We start from the raw sequence: 25,524 nt of genomic DNA on the forward strand, positions 1-25,524 counted from the left end.
TTGCCAAAAGGCACCTAAAGGACTCTCAGACCATGAGAAACACAATTCTCTGGTCTGAAGAAACCAAGATTGATCTCTTTGGCCTGAATGCCAAGCGTCACGTCTGGACGGAAACCTGTTACCATCCCTACGTTGAAGCACGGTGGTGGCAGCATCGTGCTGTGGGGGTGTTTTTCAGCAGCAGGGACTGGGTTGCTACACGGTTGCCAGGTGTACAGTGTTTCCTCTGACACATTGGTGCGCTGGCTTCCGAGTTAAGTGGGCATTGTGTCAAGAAGTGGTGCTGTCATGTTTTGGAGGATGCATGGCTCTCGACCTTCGCCTCTCCTGAGTCTGTACAGGACTTGCAGAGATGGGACAAGACTGTAACAATTGGATTCCATGATATTGGGAAGAAAAAGGAGTAAAAAAAATATAAAAACTAAGCAAATATACCACGCAAATGGGCAGTAAACTGGCCATTTGGTCAAAAATGTGTTAATGTCATTTTTGCTACAATAAATATATGCTTAATCATGTAGACAAGTATCCTACCTCTATTGTATTGTGTTTTGGAGAAAATGGGGGTCATGTTAAAAGTAACTGCATAGAGTTACTGTTAAACCAAGCTAAATAAAAGGCTTTTTTCCCCTCAGTTCCACACTATGAGCAGTTACTGCCTTTTTACTTGGCTGGGCAGTATTCTAGTCTAGCTTTTCCTGCTTGGGAATCCAAGAGCTAAGGAGCGTTTTTTTAAGGAGAGAGGCCAGCTGAGCACAGGTGTGTGAGATTTGTACAAGAGACAAGCCCTCATTACTTAACTAAATATAAAGCTAATACTGCAATGAAGGTATCACTTGAGAGGTACCCTAGAACATCTATATATAGGACTATATATCAATCTAAAACAGGATTATCTATTTTGGATGCAATTTGAATGGAGTTGATGTAGAGAGAGAAAGACTGCGAGAGAGAGAGAGAGTTGTCACGCTTTCACTGATTTAAAGCATCAATATTCGAGCGATAGGCTTTTTTAAAACTCTGCAGCTGGAATAAAAACAATAATCATTACAATAAAAAAATAAGGCGACCCCCGAAAGCCAGATGGAGATGGGTAAATTAGATGCACATTCAGTCTTTATATTGCTGTAGCTAGGCTATGCTGACAGGCCTACCTGTCAGAAGAAAAAAAGTTCCCATTATGAGATGATAGGTCTACATGCATTGTGAACTGCGCTCCATACTGAGATGGGCTGTCTGTCCCCACCCTGAGCGTTGATGATTCATCATGCAGAGGCCATAGAGAAGATAGATTTAGACATCACATATACAGTAATGTAACAGTTCCATTTCACGCCATGCTGTTCATATTTATGATAATTTACCGCTTTCTCGCTGTTACTTATCCCGGGAAAATTGAGTGGTCTTGTGCCGTAAACCCTGGTAAATCTCAGTAACTTGGGTTCCCGCCATTCAATCCTAATTCTAACCTCCCCCAAATGATTGCGAACCTCCTTTGTGGCGATTTAAAGATTAATTTATCTTACCTTGATTAATGTTACCCTCTTCAAGTTTTGGGAAAGCAGACACTCTCTCCGGACCTTTACCCTGGTTGGCCCAGGAGAAGATGGCCTAGTAAATCTACCTTTCTTTCTTTCCAAGGCTGTCTGAGATTTAAGGGGTCAGACAGGGGACTGTTAGATAGAAATCTAATTAGGTGATTGTGCTTGAGGGAGCTTCTCGCTCTGCTCAATAAACTCCCACACACTCTCGCTCTCTTCTCTCTCTTTTTCTGCCCTCCCCCTCTCTCTCGCTCTCTTTCTCGCTTTCTCTCGCCTCAGAGAGTTCCCTACTGTGGGAGCATTGTCATGGAATCCACATTCTGGTGATTGTTTTTTGCCCTTGATGCCCGTTATTATGACTAGCAATGCTAAGGCAGTCCTCTCTCATCCAACTAGAGGCTCTTGATTACACTTTGTCATTTAATTCCTTTGTAACAGATTAAACAAAAGCGGGCCGAGTTCAAAGAGTCAAGCCGAGAAACAATTTGGCCTCCGTTGCTTTTCGTAAAGTTGATGATTATTTTTTCTAAATCTATTGTTTGAACAAAATGTAATGGGATAGGGTTGGTATTATATGGAGTGTTGTATAGGGATAGGGTTGGTATTTATATGGAGTGTTGTGCAGAGATAGGGTTGGTAATTATATGGAGTGTTGTATAGAGATAGGGTTGGTATTTATATGGATAGAGATAGTTGTATTTATATGAGAGATAGGGTTGGTATTTATATGGAGTGTTGTATAGAGATAGGGTTGGTATTTATATGGAGTGTTGTATAGAGATAGGGTTGGTATTTATATGGAGTGTTGTATAGAGATAGGGTTGGTATTTATATGGAGTGTTGTGCAGAGATAGGGTTGGTATTTATTTGGAGTGTTGTGCAGAGATAGGGTTGGTATTTATATGGAGTGTTGTGCAGAGATAGGGTTGGTATTGACAGTGCCTTGAGAAAGAATTCGGCCCCCTTGAACTTTGCAACCTTTTGCCACATTTCAGGCTTCAAACATAAAGATATAAAACTGTATTTGTGGGACACAATCATGAAGTGGAACGACATTTATTGGATATTTCAAACTTTTTTAACAAATGAAAACTGAAAAATTGGCCGTGCAAAATTATTCAGCCCCTTTACTTTCAGTGCAGCAAACTCTCTCCAGAAGTTCCGTGAGGATCTCTGAATGATCCAATGTTGACCTAAAAGACATGATGATAAATACAATCCACCTGTGTGTAATCAAGTCTCTGTATAAATGCACCTGCACTGTGATAGTCTCAGAGGTCCGTTAAAAGCGCAGAGAGCATCATGAAGAACAAGGAACACACCAGGCAGGTCCGAGATACTGTTGTGAAGAAGTTTAAAGCCGGATTTGGATACAAAAAGATTTCCCAAGCTTTAAACATCCCAAGGAGCACTGTGCAAGCGATAATATTGAAATGGAAGGAGTATCAGACCACTGCAAATCTACCAAGACATGGCCGTCCCTCTAAACTTTCAGCTCATACAAGGAGAAGACTGATCAGAGATGCATCCAAGAGGCCCATGATCACTCTGGATGAACTGCAGAGATTTACAGCTGAGGTGGGAGACTCTGTCCATAGGACAACAATCAGTCGTATATTGCACAAATCTGGCCTTTATGGAAGAGTGGCAAGAAGAAAGCCATTTCTTAAAGATATCCATAAAAAGTGTTGTTTAAAGTTTGCCACAAGCCACCTGGGAGACACACCAAACATGTGGAAGAAGGTGCTCTGGTCAGATGAAACCAAAAGTGAACTTTTTGGCAACAATGCAAAACGTTATGTTTGGTGTAAAAGCAACACAGCTCATCCCCCTGAACATACCATCCCCACTGTCAAACATGGTGGTGGCAGCATCATGGTTTGGGCCTGCTTTTCTTCAGCAGGGACAGGGAAGATTGTTAAAATTGATGGGAAGATGGATGGAGCCAAATACAGGACCATTCTGGAAGAAAACCTGATGGAGTCTGCAAAAGACCTGAGACTGGGACGGAGATTTGTCTTCCAACAAGACAATGATCCAAAACATAAAGCAAAATCTACAATGGAATGGTTCAAAAATAAACATATCCAGGTGTTAGAATGGCCAAGTCAAAGTCCAGACCTGAATCCAATCGAGAATCTGTGGAAAGAACTGAAAACTGCTGTTCACAAATGCTCTCCATCCAAACTCACTGAGCTCGAGCTGTTTTGCAAGGAGGAATGGGAAAAAATGTCAGTCTCTCGATGTGCAAAACTGATAGAGACATACCCCAAGCGACTTACAGCTGTAATCGCAGCAAAAGGTGACGCTACAAAGTATTAACTTAAGGGGGCTGAATAATTTTGCACTCCCAATTTTTCAGTTTTTGATTGTTAAAACGTTTCAAATATCCAATAAATGTTGTTCCACTTCATGATTGTGTCCCACTTGTTGTTGATTCTTCACAAAAAAATACAGTTTTATATCTTTATGTTTGAAGCCTGAAATGTGGCAAAAGGTCGCAAAGTTCAAGGGGGCCGAATACTTTCGCAAGGTACTGTATATATATATATATATATATATATATATATACTGTATAATATCAAAGTTGCTATATACCTTTGCATAACAACTTCCCAAATGAAAACCTGCCGGTTTAGGAATTATTGTAGATGTTCTGAACAATGCTTGTCCATAAATACTCTATAGACCTACTCACTAGTGTAACACGTTCCCTTCTGCCCACAAAACTCAAACAAAATAACTGTAACGGCGTTCTTCGTTTGTTGAAAGAGAGTCGGACCGAAATGCAGCGTGGTGGTTACTCATGTCTTTAATGAAGAAAAAACAGAACGATACATGAAATAACTAATAAATACAAAAACAACAAACGGAACATGAAACCTATTACGGCCTATCTGGTGAACACTACACAGAGACAGGAACAATCACCCACAAAATACAAAGTGAAACCCAGGCTACCTAAATACGGTTCCCCATCAGAGACAACAAGAATCACCTGACTCTGATTGAGAACCGCCTCAGGCAGCCAAGCCTAAACTAGACACACCCCTAATCAACCACAATCCCAATGCCTACAAAAACCCCAATACGACAACACAATAAACCCATGTCACACCCTGGCCTGAACAAATATATAACGAAAACAAAAAATACAATGACCAAGGCGTGACAATAACGAATGGCTCAGTGCAGAGCTTAGGGTCAGTTCCATATGTCCATCACTTCAAAGACATGGAATTGTACCTTACACTATGGCTTTTTATGTCCATATGTTTAATCTTAGAGAGAGCGCGAGAGCAGTGGTGGGAAAAGTATCCAATTGTCATACTTGAGTAAAAGTAAAGATACCTTATTAGAAAATAACTCAAGTAAAAGTATAGATATCTTAATAGAAAATAACTCAAGTAAAAGTAAAGATATTTTAATAGAAAATAACTCAAGTAAAAGGAAAGATACCTTAATAGAAAATAACTCAAGTAAAAGTAAAGATATCTTAATAGAAAATAACTCAAGTAAAAGTATAGATATCTTAATAGAAAATAACTCAAGTAAAAGTATAGATATCTTAATAGAAAATAACTCAAGTAAAAGTAAAGATATCTTAATAGAAAATAACTCAAGTAAAAGTAGAGATATCTTAATAGAAAATAACTCAAGTAAAAGTAAAAGTCACCCAGTAAAATACTACTAGAGTAAAAGTCTAAAATTATTTGGTTTTAAACATACTTTACTATCAAAAGTAAATGTAATTGCTAAAAGATACTTAAGTATTTAAAGTAAATGTAAAAGTATAAATCATTTCTTATATTAAGCAAACCAGGTGGCACCATTTTCTAGTTTTTATTTATTTCCAGATAGCAAGGGACATTACTTAGACTTGATTTACAAATGAAGCATTTGTGTTGAGTTTTTCTGTCAGATAAGAGGCAGTAGGGATGACCACAGGTGTTGACTTGATAAGTGTGTGAATTTGACAATTTTCCTGTCCTGCTAAGCTTTCAAAAATGAGTACTTTTGCATGCCAGGGAAAATGTATGGAGTGAAAAGTACATTTTTGTCTTTTAGGAATGTAGTGAAGTAAAAGGTGTCAACAGTATAAATAGTAAAGTAAAGTACAGATACAAAAAGTACCTGACTTAATTAGTACTTTAAAGTATTTTTACTTAAGTACTTTACACCACTGAGCAAGACAGAATGCCCTACTGACGTCTCAAATGATCTAAAACACGCAACCAACGTAAAGAGAGGAGACAACATGTATTACAGTAAAACAGCTTAGAAATCCTTTATTTTTTCCCCCCCACAAGATCTATCTTCTAGAGAATGTTACCAAGACCAGACAAGGGAATCATGTTCTCCAGGACTTAAAGCCACACTTTACGACTCTCCAAATCTTCAGCCTTGAAAAGTGTCACAGTTAGAACTGGGGTTATTTGTTATGTGAAGTCCGTTCGGAGCTCAAACCGTAACTAAAAAAAATGTGTCCGTGTGTACAGTACGTGTGTAAGAGAGAGTCGAGAGATGCATGCTTGTGTGAGTGGATGCCCCTGCTCTCTCTCTCTCTCTCTCTCTCTCTCTCTCTCTCTCTCTCTCTCTCTCTCTCTCTCTCTCTCTCTCTCTCTCTCTCTCTCTCTCTCTCAGTGACTTGATGCCCCTGCTCTCTCTCTCTCTCTCTCTCTCTCTCTCTCTCTCTCTCTCTCTCTCTCTCTCTCAATTCAATTCAATTCAATTCAATTCAATTCAAGGGGCTGTATTGGCATGGGTAACATGTGTTAACATTGCCAAAGCAAGTAAGGTAGATAATATATAAAGTGAAATAAACAATAAAAATCAACAGTAGACATCACACATACAGAAGTTTCAAAACAATAAAGACATTACAAATGTCATATTATATATATATATATACAGTGTTTTTACAATGTACAAATGGTTAAGGACACAAGATAAAATAAATAAGCATAGATATGGGTTGTATTTACAATGGTGCGTGTTCTTCACTAGTTGCCCTTTTCTCGTGGCAACAGGTCACAAATCTTGCTGCTCTGATGGCACACTGTGGAATTTCACCCAGTAGATATGGGAGTTTTTCAAAATTGGATTTGTTTTAGAATTCTTTGTGGATCTGTGTAATCTGAGGGAAATATGTCTCTCTAATATGGTCATACATTGGGCAGGAGGTTAGGAAGTCCAGCTCAGTTTCCACCTCATTTTGTGGGCAGTGAGCACATAGCCTGTCTTCTTCTCTTCTCTTCTCTCCTCTTCTCTCTCTCTCTCTCTCTCTCTCTCTCTCTCTCTCTCTCTCTCTCAGTGACTTGATGCCCCTGCTCTCTCTCTCTCTCTCCCTCTCAGTGACTTGATGCCCCTGCTCTCTCTCTCTCTCTCTCTCTCTCTCTCTCTCTCTCTCTCTCTCTCACTCTCTCTCTCAGTGACATGATGCCCCTGCTCTCTCTCTCTCTCTCTCCCTCTCAGTGACTGGATGCCCCTGCTCTCTCTCTCTCTCTCTCTCTCTCTCTCTCTCTCTCTCTCTCTCTCTCTCTCTCAGTGACTTGATGCCCCTGCTCTCTCTCTCTCTCTCTCTCTCTCTCCCTCTCAGTGACTGGATGCCCCTGCTCTCTCTCTCTCTCTCTCTCTCTCTCTCTCTCTCTCTCTCTCTCTCTCTCTCTCAGTGACTGGATGCCCCGGCTCTCTCTCTCTCTCTCTCTCTCTCTCTCTCTCTCTCTCTCTCTCTCTCTCTCTCTCAGTGACTGGATGCCCCTGCTCTCTCTCTCTCTCTCTCTCTCTCTCTCTCTCAGTGACTTGATGCCCCTGCTCTCTCTCTCTCTCTCTCTCTCCCTCAGTGACTGGATGCCCCTGCTCTCTCTCTCTCTCTCTCTCTCTCTCTCTCTCTCTCTCTCTCTCAGTGACTTGATGCCCCTGCTCTCTCTCTCTCTCTCTCTCTCTCCCTCTCAGTGACTGGATGCCCCTGCTCTCTCTCTCTCTCTCTCTCTCTCTCTCTCTCTCTCTCTCTCTCTCTCTCTCCCTCTCAACCATTCATTCAGTTTATTTGAATGAGAGTGTGTCTGTATGCAGGTGTCCATACACCTGCAAGGCATCAGCCTCAGGCAAACCGACATTAGTTGTAAAAACACTGCCACTTAGTGTCATTCAAATGTACTTTTATTAGATTTTATTTTGACTTTTTATTCTCCTTTATCTTTTGACCATCATTCTCTCTCTCATACAGCAACTCCACTCCTACTTGTCTCCAATTCCACATACCAACCCTTAGCTTCCCTCAGCACATCCCATCTATCTCTGCTGGCCACCCACTTCGTGTTTCTACGCAACACATATCTTTCAACTATGCTATGATGTTTAACGTACAATTTCAATCTATCTAATCGAATAGAGTCTACAGCTTGCGTGTTGAAGATAAATACTTTTACTAAGAGTATTAGTATATTAGTAATTGACTGACCCAGTCTCTCCAGATCTCCTAATAGTACTATTTCTATCCTCAATCTTAGATCAATGCTATGTATTTTCAGCCATTACTGAACCTGAGACCAGAAACAGGCTACCTGAGGACAATACCAAAATAAATGGTCTATTGATTCTGTATCTTCACAATAAAATCTGCAGAGCTTCGATGATTTTATGCCCCAAATATTCAACATTTTATTGGTGGCAAGAATTCTATATAATAATTTTAGCTGAAAAGCACGAAGTCTTGAATCTTGCGTTGTTTTATATACAGTGCCTTGCGAAAGTATTCGGCCCCCTTGAACTTTGCGACCTTTTGCCACATTTCAGGCTTCAAACATAAAGATATAAAACTGTATTTTTTTGTGAAGAAACAACAATAAGTGGGACACAATCATGAAGTGGAACGACATTTATTGGATATTTCAAACTTTTTTAACAAATCCAAAACTGAAAAATTGGGCGTGCAAAATTATTCAGCCCCTTTACTTTCAGAGCAGCAAACTCTCTCCAGAAGTTCAGTGAGGATCTCTGAATGATCCAATGTTGACCTAAATGACTAATGATGATAAATACAATCCACCTGTGTGTAATCAAGTCTCCGTATAAATGCACCTGCACTGTGATAGTCTCAGAGGTCCGTTAAAAGCGCAGAGAGCATCATGAAGAACAAGGAACACACCAGGCAGGTCCGAGATACTGTTGTGAAGAAGTTTAAAGCCGGATTTGGATACAAAAGATGTCCCAAGCTTTAAACATCCCAAGGAGCACTGTGCAAGCGATAATATTGAAATGGAAGGAGTATCAGACCACTGCAAATCTACCAAGACCTGGCCGTCCCTCTAAACTTTCAGCTCATACAAGGAGAAGACTGATCAGAGATGCAGCCAAGAGGCCCATGATCACTCTGAATGAACTGCAGAGATCTACAGCTGAGGTGGGAGACTCTGTCCATAGGACAACAATCAGTCGTATATTGCACAAATCTGGCCTTTATGGAAGAGTGTCAAGAAGAAAGCCATTTCTTAAAGATATCCATAAAAAGTGTTGTTTAAAGTTTGCCACAATCCACCTGGGAGACACACCAAACATGTGGAAGAAGGTGCTCTGGTCAGATGAAACCAAAATTGAACTTTTTGGCAACAATGCAAAACGTTATGTTTGGCGTAAAAGCAACACAGCTCATCACCCTGAACATACCATCTCCACTGTCAAACATGGTGGTGGCAGCATCATGGTTTGGACCTGCTTTTCTTCAGCAGGGACAGGGAAGATGGTTAAAATTGATGGGAAGATGGATGGAGCCAAATACAGGACCATTCTGGAAGAAAACCTGATGGAGTCTGCAAAAGACCTGAGACTGGGACGGAGATTTGTCTTCCAACAAGACAATGATCCAAAACATAAAGCAAAATCTACAATGGAATGGTTCAAAAATAAACATATCCAGGTGTTAGAATGGCCAAGTCAAAGTCCAGACCTGAATCCAATCGAGAATCTGTGGAAAGAACTGAAAACTGCTGTTCACAGATGCTCTCCATCCAACCTCACTGAGCTCGAGCTGTTTTGCAAGGAGGAATGGGAAACAATTTCAGTCTCTCGATGTGCAAAACTGATAGAGACATACCCCAAGCGACTTACAGCTGTAATCGCAGCAAAAGGTGGCGCTACAAAGTATTAACTTAAGGGGGCTGAATAATTTTGCACGCCCAATTTTTCAGTTTTTGATTTGTTAAAAAAGTTTGAAATATCCAATAAATGTCGTTCCACTTCATGATTGTGTCCCACTTGTTGCTAATTCTTCACAAAAAATAGAGTTTTATATCTTTATGTTTGAAGCCTGAAATGTGGCAAAAGGTCGCAAAGTTCAAGGGGGCCGAATACTTTCGCAAGTCACTGTATTTACCTCTCCATGGTTGCAGGATCTTGTCTATTTTTACAGGTTTTCTATTGAAGTTCATTGTGGAGAGCTTATTTATATATTTTGTGATATGAATACAGAGTATGTCTACTTCACCATCAGCCCATTTTATAGGTAAGCTTAAGAGTAATGTAAAAGTTGTATTTTTTATGGATACTAGACGTAATATTGTACACTTATCATAATTAGGTTTTAGTCCAATAGAGTACAGAAAAGTTATCTAGATCTTCAATGAGACATTGCCTTGATCTAGCTTGTCGACTTACCATAAAACTTGAGTCATCTGCATACATGGACACCCTTGTTTTTGGCCCAGTACATCCTGTGCCAGCTCCACGCACCAAGCCTCCAGCGATGGTTCCCAGTCCAGAGCCTCCGGCGACAGTGTGTAGCCCGGAACCTCCAGCAATGGTTCACAGTCCGAAGCCTCCAGTGATGATCCATGGCCCGAAGCCTCCAGTGATGATCCATGACCCGAAGTGTCCAGTGATGATCCATGGCCCGGAGCCTCCAGTGATGATCCATGGCCCGGAGCCTCCAGTGATGATCCATGTTCCGGAGCCTCCAGTGATGATCCATGGCCCGGAGCCTCCAGAGACGATCCTAGGTCCGAAGCCTCCAGTGCCGGTTCCCAGTCCAGAGTCTCCAGCGCCGGTTCCCAGTTCGGAGCCTCCAGTGCCGGTTCCCAATCCAGAGCCTCCAGCGACGGTTCCCAGTCCGGAGCCTCCAGTGCCGGTTCCCAGTCCAGAGTCTCCAGCACCGGTTCCCAGTCCAGAGCCTCCAGTGAGGGTTCCTATTCCAGAGCATCCCGCAAGGGTTCCCAGTCCAGAGCTTCCTGCAAGGGTTCCCAGTCAAGAGCCATCAGCCAGGGTTCCCAACCTAGAGTCCCCGGCGACGATCTACTGTCCGGTTCCTCCGTTGACGATCCACGGTCCGGAGTCCCCGACGACAATCCACGGTCTGGTTCCTCCAGCGACAATCCACGGTCCGGAGTCCCCGGCAACGATCCACGGACTGGAGGCTCCGGCGACGATCCACTGTCCGGTTCCTCCGCTGACGATCCACGGTCCGGAGTCCCTGGCGATGATCCACGGTCCGGTTCCCCCGGAGACGATCCACAGTCCAGAGCCACCGGCGATGTCCACGGTCCGGTTCTACATATTTAGGCAGACTTTTTTCCACCTGTTGTTTGTGGGATCTTGTTTTTTGTATAGCTGCCTGTGAGCAGCCCAGAACGTCACTTTCGTTTTCTATTGTATTGTTTTTGGTGAGTTTATTATTTATTAAACATGTGGAACTCTAAGTACGCTGCGCCTTGGTCCATTCATTCAGACGAGCGTGACAGTTATAGTCTCCTACCATTAGATCATTTGATGCCTGTAAGTTCAATAAATTGGTATAAATGTTTTTGAAGAAGTGTGGATCATCCTGATTTGGACCATATAGATTAATGAGCCAAATCGCTTTTTTGTCCACTTTCATATTCAGAAGGATCCACCTTCCTTGCGAATCATTCCTGATTATTTGCACATTCAGATCAAAATTTTTGTTAATTAATATCATCACACCCTTTGAGTTCCTTTTCCATGACAGAAAATTATTTCACCTCCCTTTCCTTTTTCCACGCAACTTCATCTAAGGGTGTAGAGTGAGTTTCCTGTAAACAGTATATGTTATATTCCTTTTCTTTTAGCCATGTAAGAACGGATCTTCTTTTTTTATAATCTGCCAAACCATTACAATTATAACTGGCTATACTTGTTTCACACCTTACCATAACTAGATACTATTCTCAGGCTAAATTGACCATAATTAGTGCTTGTAAAGTTACTGCCATAAGAGGTATTATGAAGGTCAAAACTAGAGTTTTCAAATGTCTGATATTTAGGTTCTAGCAATATTTGTTTTCCTTGCCTGTTTGACTGTGAGCCAATGCCACAGATGTTAGAACATTGAGACAAATTATGTGTGTAATAAATCTGAGTAGGTTGATGTGTATGATATTGGATATGATATAATGAGAGTGTAATGTCTGTATAAGAGTAAGACTATAATGTGTGATGTCCAAATAAATAATAACTCTGCCAATTTGCATGTTTGAGTGTCTATGTGTGTAACATGCAGTGCGTATTGCCTTAATATTCGTAATTGTAATCCATATCGTATCACCATCATAGTTGCTTCATAATTACAGTTAACATAATTGAAAAACACATCTCAGCACATCCCAAGACAAATACATTAAAAAGATAGACAAACAATAAACACATTAACTGATAAAACAGTTCTCTACAATAGAGAGAGAGGGAGAGAAGAGAGAAAGAGAGAGCAAGATCAGGCGTGTGTGTGTGTATGTATTTGTGCGTAAGTCCCTGCTCTCTCTCTCTCTCTCCTCTCTCTCTCTCTCTCTCTCTCTCTCTCTCTCCTCCCTCCCTCCCTCCCTCCCTCCCTCTCTCTGTGTCGATGCCCCTGCTCTCTCTCTCTCTCTCTCTCTCTCTCTCTCTCTCTCTCTCTCTCCCTCTCTCTGTGTCGATGCCCCTGCTCTCTCTCTCTCTCTCTCTCTCTCCCTCTCTCTATGTCGATGCCCCTGCTCTCTCTCTCTCTCTCCCTCTCTCTGTGTCCATGCCCCTGCTCTCTCTCTATCTCTCTCTCTCTCTCTCTCTGTGTCGATGCCCCTGCTCTCTCTCTCTCTCCCTCTCTCTGTGTCGGTGCCCCTGCTCTCTCTCTCTCTCTCTCTCTCTCTCTCTCTCTCTCTCTCTCTCTCTCTCCCTCCCTCCCTCCCTCTCTCTGTGTCGATGCCCCTGCTCTCTCTCTCTCTCTCTCTCTCTCTCCCCCTCTCTCTGTGTCGATGCCCATGCTCTCTCTCTCTCTCTCTCCCTCTCTCTGTGTCGATGCCCCTGCTCTCTATCTCTCGGTGCCGATGCCCCTGCTCTCTCTCTCTCTCTGTCTCCCTCTCTCTGTGTCGATGCCCCTGCTCTCTATCTCTCGGTGTCGATGCCCCTGCTCTCTCTCTCTCTCTCTCTCTCTCTCTCTCTCTCTCTCTCTCTCTCTCCCTCTCTCTGTGTCGATGCCCCTGCTCTCAATCTCTCTCTCTCTCCCTGTGTCGATGCCCCTGCTCTCTATCTCTCGGTGTCGATGCCCCTGCTCTCTCTCTCTCTCTCTCTCTCCCTCTCTCTATGCCGATGCCCCTGCTCTCTCTCTCTCTCTCTCTCCCTCTCTCTATGTCGATGCCCCTGCTCTCTCTCTCTCTCCCACTCTCTATGTCGATGCCCCTGCTCTCTCTCTCTCCCTCTCTCTGTGTCGATGCCCCTGCTCTCTCTCTCTCTCTCTCTCCCTCTCTCTGTGTCGATGCCCCTGCTCTCTCTCTCTCTCCCCTCTCTCTATGTCGATGCCCCTGCTCTCTCTCTCTCTCTCTCCCTCTCTCTATGTCGATGCCCCTGCTCTCTCTCTCTCTCCCTCTCTCTGTGTCAATGCCCCTGCTCTCTCTCTCTCTCTCCCTCTCTCTGTGTCAATGCCCCTGCTCTCTCTCTCCCTCTCTCTATGTCGATGCCCCTGCTCTCTATCTCTCGGTGTCGATGCCCCTGCTCTCTCTCTCTCTCTCCCTCTCTCTATGTCGATGCCCCTGCTCTCTCTCTCTCTCTCCTCTCTCTATGTCGATGCCCCTGCTCTCTCTCTGCCTCCCTCTCTCTGTGTCAATGCCCCTGCTCTCTCTCTCTCTCCCTCTCTCTGTGTCGATGCCCCTGCTCTCTATCTCTCGGTGTCGATGCCCCTGCTCTCTCTCTCTCTCTCCCTCTCTCTATGTCGATGCCCCTGCTCTCTCTCTCTCTCTCCCTCTCTCTATGTCGATGCCCCTGCTCTCTCTCTGCCTCCCTCTCTCTGTGTCAATGCCCCTGCTCTCTCTCTCTCTCCCTCTCTCTGTGTCGATGCCCCTGCTCTCTCTCTCTCTCTCTCTCCTCTCTCTGTGTCGATGCCCCTGCTCTCTCTCTCAATTCAATTCAATTCAAGGGGCTTTATTGGCATGGGTAACATGTGTTTACATTGCCAAAGCAAGCAAGGTAGATAATATATAAAGTGAAATAAACAATAAAAATTAACAGTAGACATCACACATACAGAAGTTTTAAAACAATAAAGACATTACAAATGTCATATTATATATATATATAAAGTGTTTTTACAATGTACAAATGGTAAAGGACACAAGATAAAATAAATAAGCATAGATATGGGTTGTATTTACAATGGTGCGTGTTCTTCACTGGTTGCCCTTTTCTCGTGGCAACAGGTCACAAATCTTGCTGCTCTGATGGCACACTGTGGTATTTCACCCAGTAGATATGGGAGTTTTTCAAAATTGGATTTGTTTACGAATTCTTTGTGGATCTGTGTAATCTGAGGGAAATATGTCTCTCTAATATGGTCATACATTGGGCAGGAGGTTAGGAAGTGCAGCTCAGTTTCCACCTCATTTTGTGGGCAGTGAGCACATAGCCTGTCTTCTCTTGAGAGCCATGTCTGCCTACGGCGGCCTTTCTCAATAGCAAGGCTATGCTCGCTGAGTCTGTACATAGTCAAAGCTTTCCTTAATTTTGGGTCAGTCACAGTGGTCAGGTATTCTGCCGCTGTGTACTCTCTGTGTAGGGCCAAATAGCATTCTAGTTTGATCTGTTTTTTTTGTAAATTCTTTCCAATGTGTCAAGTAATTATCTTTCTGTTTTCTCATGATTTGGTTGGGTCTAATTGTGCTGCTGTCATGGGGCTCTGTAGGGTGTGTTTGTGAACAAAGCCCCAGGACCAGCTTGCTTAGGGGACTCTTCTCCAGGTTAATCTCTAGGTGATGGCTTTGTTATGGAAGGTTTGGGAATAACTTCCTTTTAGGTGGTTGTAGAATTTAATGGCTATTTTCTGGATTTTGATAATTAGTGGGTATCGGCCTAATTCTGCTCTGCATGCATTATTTGGTGTTCTACGTTGTACATGGGGGATATTTTTGCAGAATTCTGCATGCAGAGTCAAAATTTGATGTTTGTCCCATTTTGTAAAATCTTGGTTGGTTAGCGGACCCCAGACCTCACAACCATTAAGGACAATGGGCTCTATGACTGATTCAAGTATTTTTAGCCAGATGTTGGTATGTTGAATTTTATGTTCCTTTTGATGGCATAGTTCACAGCTTTGTGTAAATTACATGTGGCACTGATGTTTAGGCCAAGGTATGTATAGTTTTTGTTTGTGCTCTAGGGCAATGGTGTCTAGATGGAATTTGTATTTGTGGTCCTGACGACTGGACCTTTTTTGGAACACCGTTATTTTGGTCTTACTGAGATTTACTGTCAGGGCCCAGGTCTGTCAGGGCCCATTTACTGTCAGGGCCCAGGTCTGAATCTGTGCAGAAGATCTAGGTGCTGCTGTAAAGCTCTCCTTGGTTGGTGACAGAAGCACCAGATCATCAGCAAACAGTAGACATTTGACTTAAGATTCTAGTAGGGTGAGGCCGTGTGCTGCAGACTTTTCTATCTCTCTCTCTGTGTGACTGGATGCCCCTGCCCTCTCTCTCTCTCGCTCTCTCTCTGTGTGTCTCTCTCTCTCTGTGTATGGATACCCCTGCCCCCTCTCTCTCTCTGTGTCTCTCTCTGTGTCTCTCTCTGTGTCTCTCTCTCTCTCTCTGTCTGTGTGTCTCTGTGTGTCTCTCTGTCTCTCTCTCTCTGTGTATGGATGCCCCTGCCCTCTCTCTCTCTCTCTCTCTCTCTCTCTCTCTCTCTCTCTCTCTCTGTGTATGGATGCCCCTGCCCTCTCTCTGTGTATGGATGCCCCTGCTCTCTCTCTCTGTGTATGGATGCCCCTGCTCTCTCTCTGTGTATGGATGCCCCTGCCCTCTCTCTGTGTATGGATGCCCCTGCTCTCTCTCTGTGTATGGATGCCCCTGCCCTCTCTCTGTGTATGGATGCCCCTGCTCTCTCTCTCTGTGTATGGATGCCCCTGCTCTCTCTCTCTGTGTATGGATGCCCCTGCCCTCTCTCTGTGTATGGATGCCCCTGCCCTCTCTCTTTCTCTCTCTGTGTGTATGGATGCCCCTGCTGCCCCTGCTCTCTCTCTCTGTGTATGGATGCCCCTGCCCTCTCTCTGTGTATGGATGCCAGTGCCCTCTCTCTCTCTCTCTCTCTCTCTGTGTGTATGGATGCCCCTGCCCTCTCTCTCTCTCTCTGTGTATGGATGCCCCTGCCCTCTCTCTCTCTCTGTGTGTATGGATGCCCCTGCTCTCTCTCTGTGTATGGATGCCCCTGCCCTCCCTCTGTGTATGGATGCCCCTGCCCTCTCTCTCTCTCTCTCTCTGTGTATGGATGCCCCTGCACTCTCTCTGTGTATGGATGCCCCTGCTCTCTCTCTCTGTGTATATGGATGCCCCTGCCCTCTCTCTGTGTATGGATGCCCCTGCCCTCTCTCTGTGTATGGATGCCCCTGCCCTCTCTCTCTCTCTCTCTCTCTCTCTCTGTAGGGATGCCCCTGCCCTCTCTCTCCCTCTCTCTCTGTGTATGGATGCCCCTGCCCTCTCTCTGTGTATGGATGCCCCTGCTCTCTCTACGTGTGTACTCTGTCGTTTTGGGAGAAGTGACAGAAGGACAGAGTCTCTTCCAGTTTGTATATGAGCCACACAACTGCTCAAGAGATTCTGCATTGAGGAAATGTCCCTGGCCTTCTAATTTCTCATTTGGATTTAACTGACTTAACCAAGTGAAATAAACCCAGAACTGTACGCGTCTTTTGACAAGTGTTTAATGAGAAAAGTGAACTTTGTATTTTAGGATGATTGCCTGAAGTGTTCCTTTCATCCCAACCCCTCCTCCTGTTATTTTATACAGTCACTTAATTCAATAACTGCAGCTGATTTGGTAAACCACTCTTAGACGTTCACCACGTTTCCCTCAATGTGCTACTCCTCTCATCGGTCTGTAGCACACTGATTTTAATGTGAAAACGTAATTTATCAACCTGTGTTCGATGCTGGCCGCACTGAAATAGAATGAAGTATGAATTGTCATTACAGGGCTGTCTTGAGGTGAAAATATAGTTTAAAGTGGGATGGTGGCTTGTGTTCCATGCATCTTGATTTCCTTCCTCTCTGGCAGCTCATTCACACCATTAGCGTGGTGGATAGGGACGAGCCGCAGTCAGGCCAACGCTTCTCCTTCACCCTGGCTCCGGAGGCCACCAACAACCGCCACTTCACCCTGTGGGATGTCAAAGGTAAGGGGTCAGAAGTCATAAGTCAAAGGACTTCCAGCCGTTATAGAGTCTCTCTGAAGGGTATTATGAAGGATGATACTGTACATCCTGGTGTCATGCCTCAGACAGTCTTAGAGCCTATCAGTTAATGCTTTTAGAGTTGGCTGTACCGTATGGTCCAACTGTGTAGCATAAAAGGTCATTAACACATTGTGAAATATAAAATGACTGTGTAGCTACACGAACACGTGGCACATGGGAATTTGGTATATGGACACACTGTTTAGCTTAACGTGCCACTGCATTTGACAACACCACATAAGGACATCCATACAGAGTGGTGACTTTGCCTCCGTCTTTTTTGTTGTTGCAAAACACTGACCCACGTAGCCAAGAGGGATTACATGTTCGCAAGCAAATCCCTCTTTGGAGATGTGTACCTAAGTGAATGTGACACGTGGCTAAATCAAGATTGATCTGACACAGTGAAAATGTCAGGCGAGTGAGCCAGGGAAATGTCAACGGCGGCTGCGGCGTGGTGTAACCCCAGTCACGCTCCAGGGCAGGAGGTCCTGAGTATGGGGAAACATGGGGCTCAGCGTCCGCATGGGTCCACTCACCCCTCCACACAGGCATGCTCACGCGTTCACATATACGCAGGCAGACAAACACATGCACATGCATAGACACAGGTTATTTGAACCAATCACACATGTATACACACAGAAAAATCTGTATGATGGCAGCAAACACACACACACACACACATGCACAAACACACACTTGTACAAACACACACACACACACACACAAACACACACACACACACACACACACACACACACACACACACACACACACACACACACACACACACACACACACACACACACACACACACACACACACACACACACACACACACACACACACACACACACACACACACACACACACATGCCGTGCTTAAAAGTATGCTCTAACACAGAGACACACAGTGACTCAGACCTTTTTTTTCTCCTCCCAACTCTCTTGTTTTCCACTGTACTTCTGTTTTCATGGACACGTTTGTCAACCTGTCAGATTGGATCTGTCACTTTCTCTCTGCACCATCACAGCTTCACATTGCATTCTGTCTTTGAGCCTTGATACATCAGGACAAACAGACACTCTCTTTTATTTCATCCCCTAAAACTGTAATACTCATTGTTTGCTTGGATGTCTGTAAAGCTCGTCTTGGCCATTGAAGAAGGTCTGGAGTTTGAATAGAGACACGTCTTGCTTTATTTTACTGACTGCATTTTCCCTATAGGTAAATATTATTTATGAAGCTATTGAAAGATGTGTTTTGTTTTGTCTTAGCTTATCAGTTTTTGTTAATTTACTCAACTGATTACCGTAAATGAACATGAGATTCAATAACAAAAACTGTTCCGTATATATTTCACTCCATGAAAACACACATAATTAGCTTAATCATTTCCCTGTCGCCTCATAAAATACATATTAAAATATACAGACTGTTTCCACAGCACTCGTCAATGCACCTATTAGTGCAATGAAATTCCACTTTATTTTCAATGAGTTTAAGGTTTGGCATGTTATTAATGAATAATCTCTGGTACCTTATCTCAAAGAACACCATTGGTAACTACATGGTACTAAATGGTTCAAAACAATTATTGTGTCAATCTCAAAGAAACTAAAGTGTGATTAATATGAAAGTATTAGTTAGTAACATTTTAACAAGGAATTTCAAAGTATTTACCTGCTATATGGTTATCGTATCATTTCTGAAATAAACAATACAACGATGATGGAGCCGAAGAGCACTGCATCCCTTTTCAGTCCACACTTTCTCTAAGTAGAGGTCAGAGGGACAATGTCAAAGACATTATGGTCAGTAAAGTCACCGTAACAGGAAGAGTGTACTGCCTCCTGACAGTGCTGTATCTACGTCCATAACAGTGCTGTATCTATGTCCATAACAGTGATGTCTGCCTGTAACAGTGCTGTAGTTACGTCCATAACAGTGATGTCTGCCTGTAACAGTGCTGTAGCTACGTCCATAACAGTGATGTCTGCCTGTAACAGTGCTGTATCTACGTCCATAACAGTGATGTCTGCCTCCTGACAGTGCTGTATCTACGTCCATAACAGTGATGTCTGCCTCCTGGCGGTGCTGTATCTACATCCATAACAGTGATGTCTGCCTCCTGACAGTGCTGTAGCTACGTCCATAACAGTGATGTCTGCCTCCTGACAGTGCTGTAGCTACCTCCATAACAGTGATGTCTGCCTCCTGGCGGTGCTGTATCTACGTCCATAACAGTGATGTCTGCCTCCTGGCAGTGCTGTAGCTACGTCCATAACAGTGATGTCTGCCTCCTGACAGTGCTGTAGCTACGTCCATAACAGTGATGTCTGCCTCCTGACAGTGCTGTAGCTATGTCCATAACAGTGATGTCTGCCTCCTGACAGTGCTGCTGTAGCTACGTCCATAACAGTGATGTCTGCCTCCTGACACTGCCTCCTGGCAGTGCTGTATCTACGTCCATAACAGTGATGTCTGCCTCCTGACAGTGCTGTATCTACGTCCATAACAGTGATGTCTGCCTGTAACAGTGCTGTATCTACGTCCATAACAGTGATGTCTGCCTCCTGACAGTGCTGTATCTACGTCCATAACAGTGATGTCTGCCTCCTGACAGTGCTGTATGTCCATAACAGTGATGTCCTGCCTGTAACAGTGCTGTATCTACGTCCATAACAGTGATGTCTGCCTCCTGACAGTGCTGAAGCTACGTCCATAACAGTGATGCATGCTGTAACATAACAGTGATGTCTGCCTCCTGACAGTGCTGTATCTACGTCCATAACAGTGATGTCTGCCTCCTGACAGTGCTGTATCTACGTCCATAACAGTGATGTCTGCCTCCTGAGAGTGCTGTATCTACGTCCATAACAGTGATGTCTGCCTCCTGACGGTGCTGTATCTACGTCCATAACAGTGATGTCTGCCTCCTGACAGTGCTGTATCTACGTCCATAACAGTGATGCCTGCCTGTAACAGTGCTGTATCTACGTCCATAACAGTGATGTCTGCCTGTAACAGTGCTGTAGCTACGTCCATAACAGTGATGTCTGCCTGTAACAGTGCTGTACCTACGTCCATAACAGTGATGTCTGCCTGTAACAGTGCTGTACCTACGTCCATAACAGTGATGTCTGCTTGTAACAGTGCTGTATCTACGTCCATAACAGTGATGTCTGCCTCCTGACGGTGCTGTATCTACGTCCATAACAGTGATGGCTGCCTGTAACAGTGCTGTATCTACGTCCATAACAGTGATGTCTGCCTCCTGTGACAGTGCTGTATCTACGTCCATAACAGTGATGTCTGCCTGTAACAGTGCTGTAACATAACAGTGATGTCTGCCTCCTGACAGTGCTGTATCTACGTCCATAACAGTGATGTCTGCCTGTAACAGTGCTGACGTCCATAACAGTGATGTCTGTATGCTGAAGCTACGTCCATAACAGTGATGTCTGCCTCCTGACAGTGCTGTATCTACGTCCATAACAGTGATGTCTGCCTCCTGACAGTGCTGTATCTACGTCCATAACAGTGATGTCTGCCTCCTGACAGTGCTGTATCTACGTCCATAACAGTGATGTCTGCCTCCTGACAGTGCTGTATCTACGTCCATAACAGTGATGTCTGCCTCCTGACAGTGCTGTAGCTACGTCCATAACAGTGATGTCTGCCTCCTGACAGTGCTGTATCTGATGTCTGTCTCCTAGTGCTGTACAGTGTGATGTCTGCCTGTAACAGTGCTGTATCTACGTCCATAACAGTGATGTCTGCCTCCTGTGCTGAAGCTACGTCCATAACAGTGATGTCTGCTTGTAACAGTGCTGTATCTACGTCCATAACAGTGATGTCTGCCTCCTGACAGTGCTGTATCTACGTCCATAACAGTGATGTCTGCCTCCTGACAGTGCTGTATCTACGTCCATAACAGTGATGTCTGCCTCCTGACAGTGCTGTATCTACGTCCATAACAGTGATGTCTGCCTGACAGTGCTGTATCTACGTCCATAACAGTGATGTCTGCCTCCTGGCAGTGCTGTATCTACGTCCATAACAGTGATGTCTGCCTCCTGACAGTGCTGTATCTACGTCCATAACAGTGATGTCTGCCTCCTGGCAGTGCTGTATCTACGTCCATAACAGTGATGTCTGCCTCCTGACAGTGCTGTATCTACGTCCATAACAGTGATGTCTGCCTCCTGTAACAGTGCTGTAGCCACGTCCATAACAGTGATGTCTGCCTCCTGGCAGTGCTGTATCTACGTCCATAACAGTGATGTCTGCCTCCTGACATTGCTGTAGCTACATAACAGTGATGTCTGTAGTGCTGTATCTACGTCCATAACAGTGATGTCTGCCTCCTGACAGTGCTGTATCTACGTCCATAACAGTGATGTCTGCCTGTAACAGTGCTGTATCTACGTCCATAACAGTGATGTCTGCCTCCTGACAGTGCTGTATCTACGTCCATAACAGTGATGTCTGCCTGTAACAGTGCTGTATCTACGTCCATAACAGTGATGTCTGCCTCCTGACTGTATCTACGTCCATAACAGTGATGTCTGCCTGTGCTGTATCTACGTCCATAACAGTGATGTCTGCCTGTAACAGTGCTGTATCTACGTCCATAACAGTGATGCCTGCCTGTAACAGTGCTGTATCTACGTCCATAAAGGTGATGCCTGCCTGTAACAGTGCTGTATCTACGTCCATAACAGTGATGTCTGCCTCCTGACAGTGCTGTATCTACGTCCATAACAGTGATGCCTGCCTGTAACAGTGCTGTATCTACGTCCATAACAGTGATGTCTGCCTCCTGACAGTGCTGAAGCTACGTCCATAACAGTGATGCCTGCCTGTAACAGTGCTGTATCTACGTCCATAACAGTGATGTCTGCCTCCTGACGGTGCTGTATCACGTGTGATGTCTGCCTCCTGACAGTGCTGTATCTACGTCCATAACAGTGATGTCTGCCTCCTGAGAGTGCTGTATCTACGTCCATAACAGTGATGTCTGCCTCCTGACCTGTATCTACGTCCATAACAGTGATGTCTGCCTCCTGACAGTGCTGTATCTACGTCCATAACAGTGATGCAACAGTGCTGTAACAGTGATGTCTGCCTGTAACAGTGCTGTATCTACGTCCATAACAGTGATGTCTGCCTGTAACAGTGCTGTAGCTACGTCCATAACAGTGATGTCTGCCTCTGTATAACAGTGCTGTAACAGTGCTGTACGTCCATAACAGTGATGTCTGCCTGTAACAGTGCTGTAGCTACGTCCATAACAGTGATGTCTGCCTGTAACAGTGCTGTACCTACGTCCATAACAGTGATGTCTGCTTGCAACAGTGCTGTATCTACGTCCATAACAGTGATGTCTGCCTCCTGACGGTGCTGTATCTACGTCCATAACAGTGATGTCTGCCTGTAACAGTGCTGTATCTACGTCCATAACAGTGATGTCTGCCTCCTGACAGTGCTGTATCTACGTCCATAACAGTGATGTCTGCCTGTAACAGTGCTGTATCTACGTCCATAACAGTGATGTCTGCCTCCTGACAGTGCTGTATCTACGTCCATAACAGTGATGTCTGCCTGTAACAGTGCTGAAGCTACGTCCATAACAGTGATGTCTGCCTACGGACAGTGCTGAAGCTACGTCCATAACAGTGATGTCTGCCTCCTGACAGTGCTGTATCTACGTCCATAACAGTGATGTCTGCCTCCTGACAGTGCTGTATCTACGTCCATAACAGTGATGTCTGCCTCCTGACAGTGCTGTATCTACGTCCATAACAGTGATGTCTGCCTCCTGACAGTGCTGTAGCTACGTCCATAACAGTGATGTCTGCCTCCTGACAGTGCTGTAGCTACGTCCATAACAGTGATGTCTGCCTCCTGACAGTGCTGTAGCTACGTCCATAACAGTGATGTCTGCCTCCTGACAGTGCTGTATCTACGTCCATAACAGTGATGTCTGCCTCCTGATAACAGTGCTGCCTCCCGATGCTACGTCCATAACAGTGATGTCTGCCTCCTGACAGTGCTGTAGCTACGTCCATAACAGTGATGTCTGCCTGTAACAGTGCTGTATCTAGTAACAGTGATGTCTGCCTCCTGACAGTGCTGTAGCTACGTCCATAACAGTGATGTCTGCCTCCTGACAGTGCTGTATCTACGTCCATAACAGTGATGTCTGCCTCCTGACAGTGCTGTATCTACGTCCATAACAGTGATGTCTGCCTCCTGACAGTGCTGTATCTACGTCCATAACAGTGATGCCTGCCTGTAACAGTGCTGTATCTACGTCCATAACAGTGATGTCTGCCTGTAACAGTGCTGTATCTACGTCCATAACAGTGATGTCTGCCTGTAACAGTGCTGTAGCTACGTCCATAACAGTGATGTCTGCCTGTAACAGTGCTGTACCTACGTCCATAACAGTGATGTCTGCCTGTAACAGTGCTGTACCTATGTCCATAACAGTGATGTCTGCTTGTAAAAGTGCTGTAGCTACGTCCATAACAGTGATGTCTGCCTGTAACAGTGCTGTACATACGTCCATAACAGTGATGTCTGCTTGCAACAGTGCTGTATCTACGTCCATAACAGTGATGTCTGCCTCCTGACGGTGCTGTATCTACGTCCATAACAGTGATGGCTGCCTGTAACAGTGCTGTATCTACGTCCATAACAGTGATGTCTGCCTCCTGACAGTGCTGTATCTACGTCCATAACAGTGATGTCTGCCTGTAACAGTGCTGAAGCTACGTCCATAACAGTGATGTCTGCCTCCTGACAGTGCTGTATCTACGTCCATAACAGTGATATCTGCCTGTAACAGTGCTGAAGCTACGTCCATAACAGTGTTGTCTGCCTACGGACAGTGCTGAAGCTACGTCCATAACAGTGATGTCTGCCTCCTGACAGTGCTGTATCTACATAACAGTGATGTCTGCCTCCTGACAGTGCTGTATCTACGTCCATAACAGTGATGTCTGCCTCCTGACAGTGCTGTATCTACGTCCATAACAGTGATGTCTGCCTCCTGACAGTGCTGTAGCTACGTCCATAACAGTGATGTCTGCCTCCTGACAGTGCTGTAGCTACGTCCATAACAGTGATGTCTGCCTCCTGACAGTGCTGAAGCTACGTCCATAACAGTGATGTCTGCCTCCTGACAGTGCTGTATCTACGTCCATAACAGTGATGTCTGCCTGTAACAGTGCTGTATCTACGTCCATAACAGTGATGTCTGCCTCCCGACAGTGCTGTAGCTACGTCCATAACAGTGATGTCTGCCTCCTGACAGTGCTGTAGCTACGTCCATAACAGTGATGTCTGCCTGTAACAGTGCTGTATCTACGTCCATAACAGTGATGTCTGCCTCCTGACAGTGCTGTATCTACGTCCATAACAGTGATGTCTGCCTCCTGACAGTGCTGTATCTACGTCCATAACAGTGATGTCTGCCTCCTGACAGTGCTGTATCTACGTCCATAACAGTGATGTCTGCCTCCTGACAGTGCTGTATCTACGTCCATAACAGTGATGTCTGCCACCTGACAGTGATGTATCTACGTCCATAACAGTGATGTCTGCCTCCTGACAGTGCTGTATCTACGTCCATAACAGTGATGTCTGCCTCCTGACAGTGCTGTATCTACGTCCATAACAGTGATGTCTGCCTCCTGACAGTGCTGTATCTACGTCCATAACAGTGATGTCTGCCTCCTGACAGTGCTGTAGCTACGTCCATAACAGTGATGTCTGCCTCCTGGCAGTGCTGTATCTACATCCATAACAGTGATGTCTGCCTCCTGACAGTGCTGTATCTACGTCCATAACAGTGATGTCTGCCTCCTGACAGTGCTGTAGCTACGTCCATAACAGTGATGTCTGCCTCCTGACAGTGCTGTATCTACGTCCATAACAGTGATGTCTGCCTGTAACAGTGCTGTATCTACGTCCATAACAGTGATGTCTGCCTCCTGACAGTGCTGTATGCTGTGATGCTGCCTGTAACAGTGCCATAAACAGTGATGTCTGCCTCCTGACAGTGCTGTATCTACATAACAGTGATGCTGCCTGTAACAGTGCTGTATCTACGTCCATAACAGTGATGTCTGCCTCCTGACAGTGCTGTATCTACGTCCATAACAGTGATGTCTGCCTCCTGGCAGTGCTGTATCTACGTCCATAACAGTGATGTCTGCCTCCTGGCAGTGCTGTATCTACGTCCATAACAGTGATGTCTGCCTCCTGACATTGCT

At 44.7% G+C, this 25,524-nt stretch overlaps 1 protein-coding gene across 4 annotated transcripts in view; it reads left to right on the forward strand.

Moving 5' to 3' along the window:
* Positions 1–25,524, forward strand: part of LOC135541381 (cadherin-22-like) — a 276,477-nt gene that overhangs the window by 212,390 nt on the left and 38,563 nt on the right. For all 4 annotated transcript variants that reach the window (XM_064967581.1, XM_064967580.1, XM_064967583.1 and 1 more), the window contains one exon: positions 17,058–17,175. In XM_064967581.1, the coding sequence (XP_064823653.1) occupies positions 17,058–17,175 (118 nt within the window). The remainder of the gene's footprint in view (positions 1–17,057; positions 17,176–25,524) is intronic.

Source organism: Oncorhynchus masou, chromosome 6 (assembly GCF_036934945.1).
Source record: "Oncorhynchus masou masou isolate Uvic2021 chromosome 6, UVic_Omas_1.1, whole genome shotgun sequence".
Lineage (NCBI taxonomy): Eukaryota > Metazoa > Chordata > Actinopteri > Salmoniformes > Salmonidae > Oncorhynchus > Oncorhynchus masou.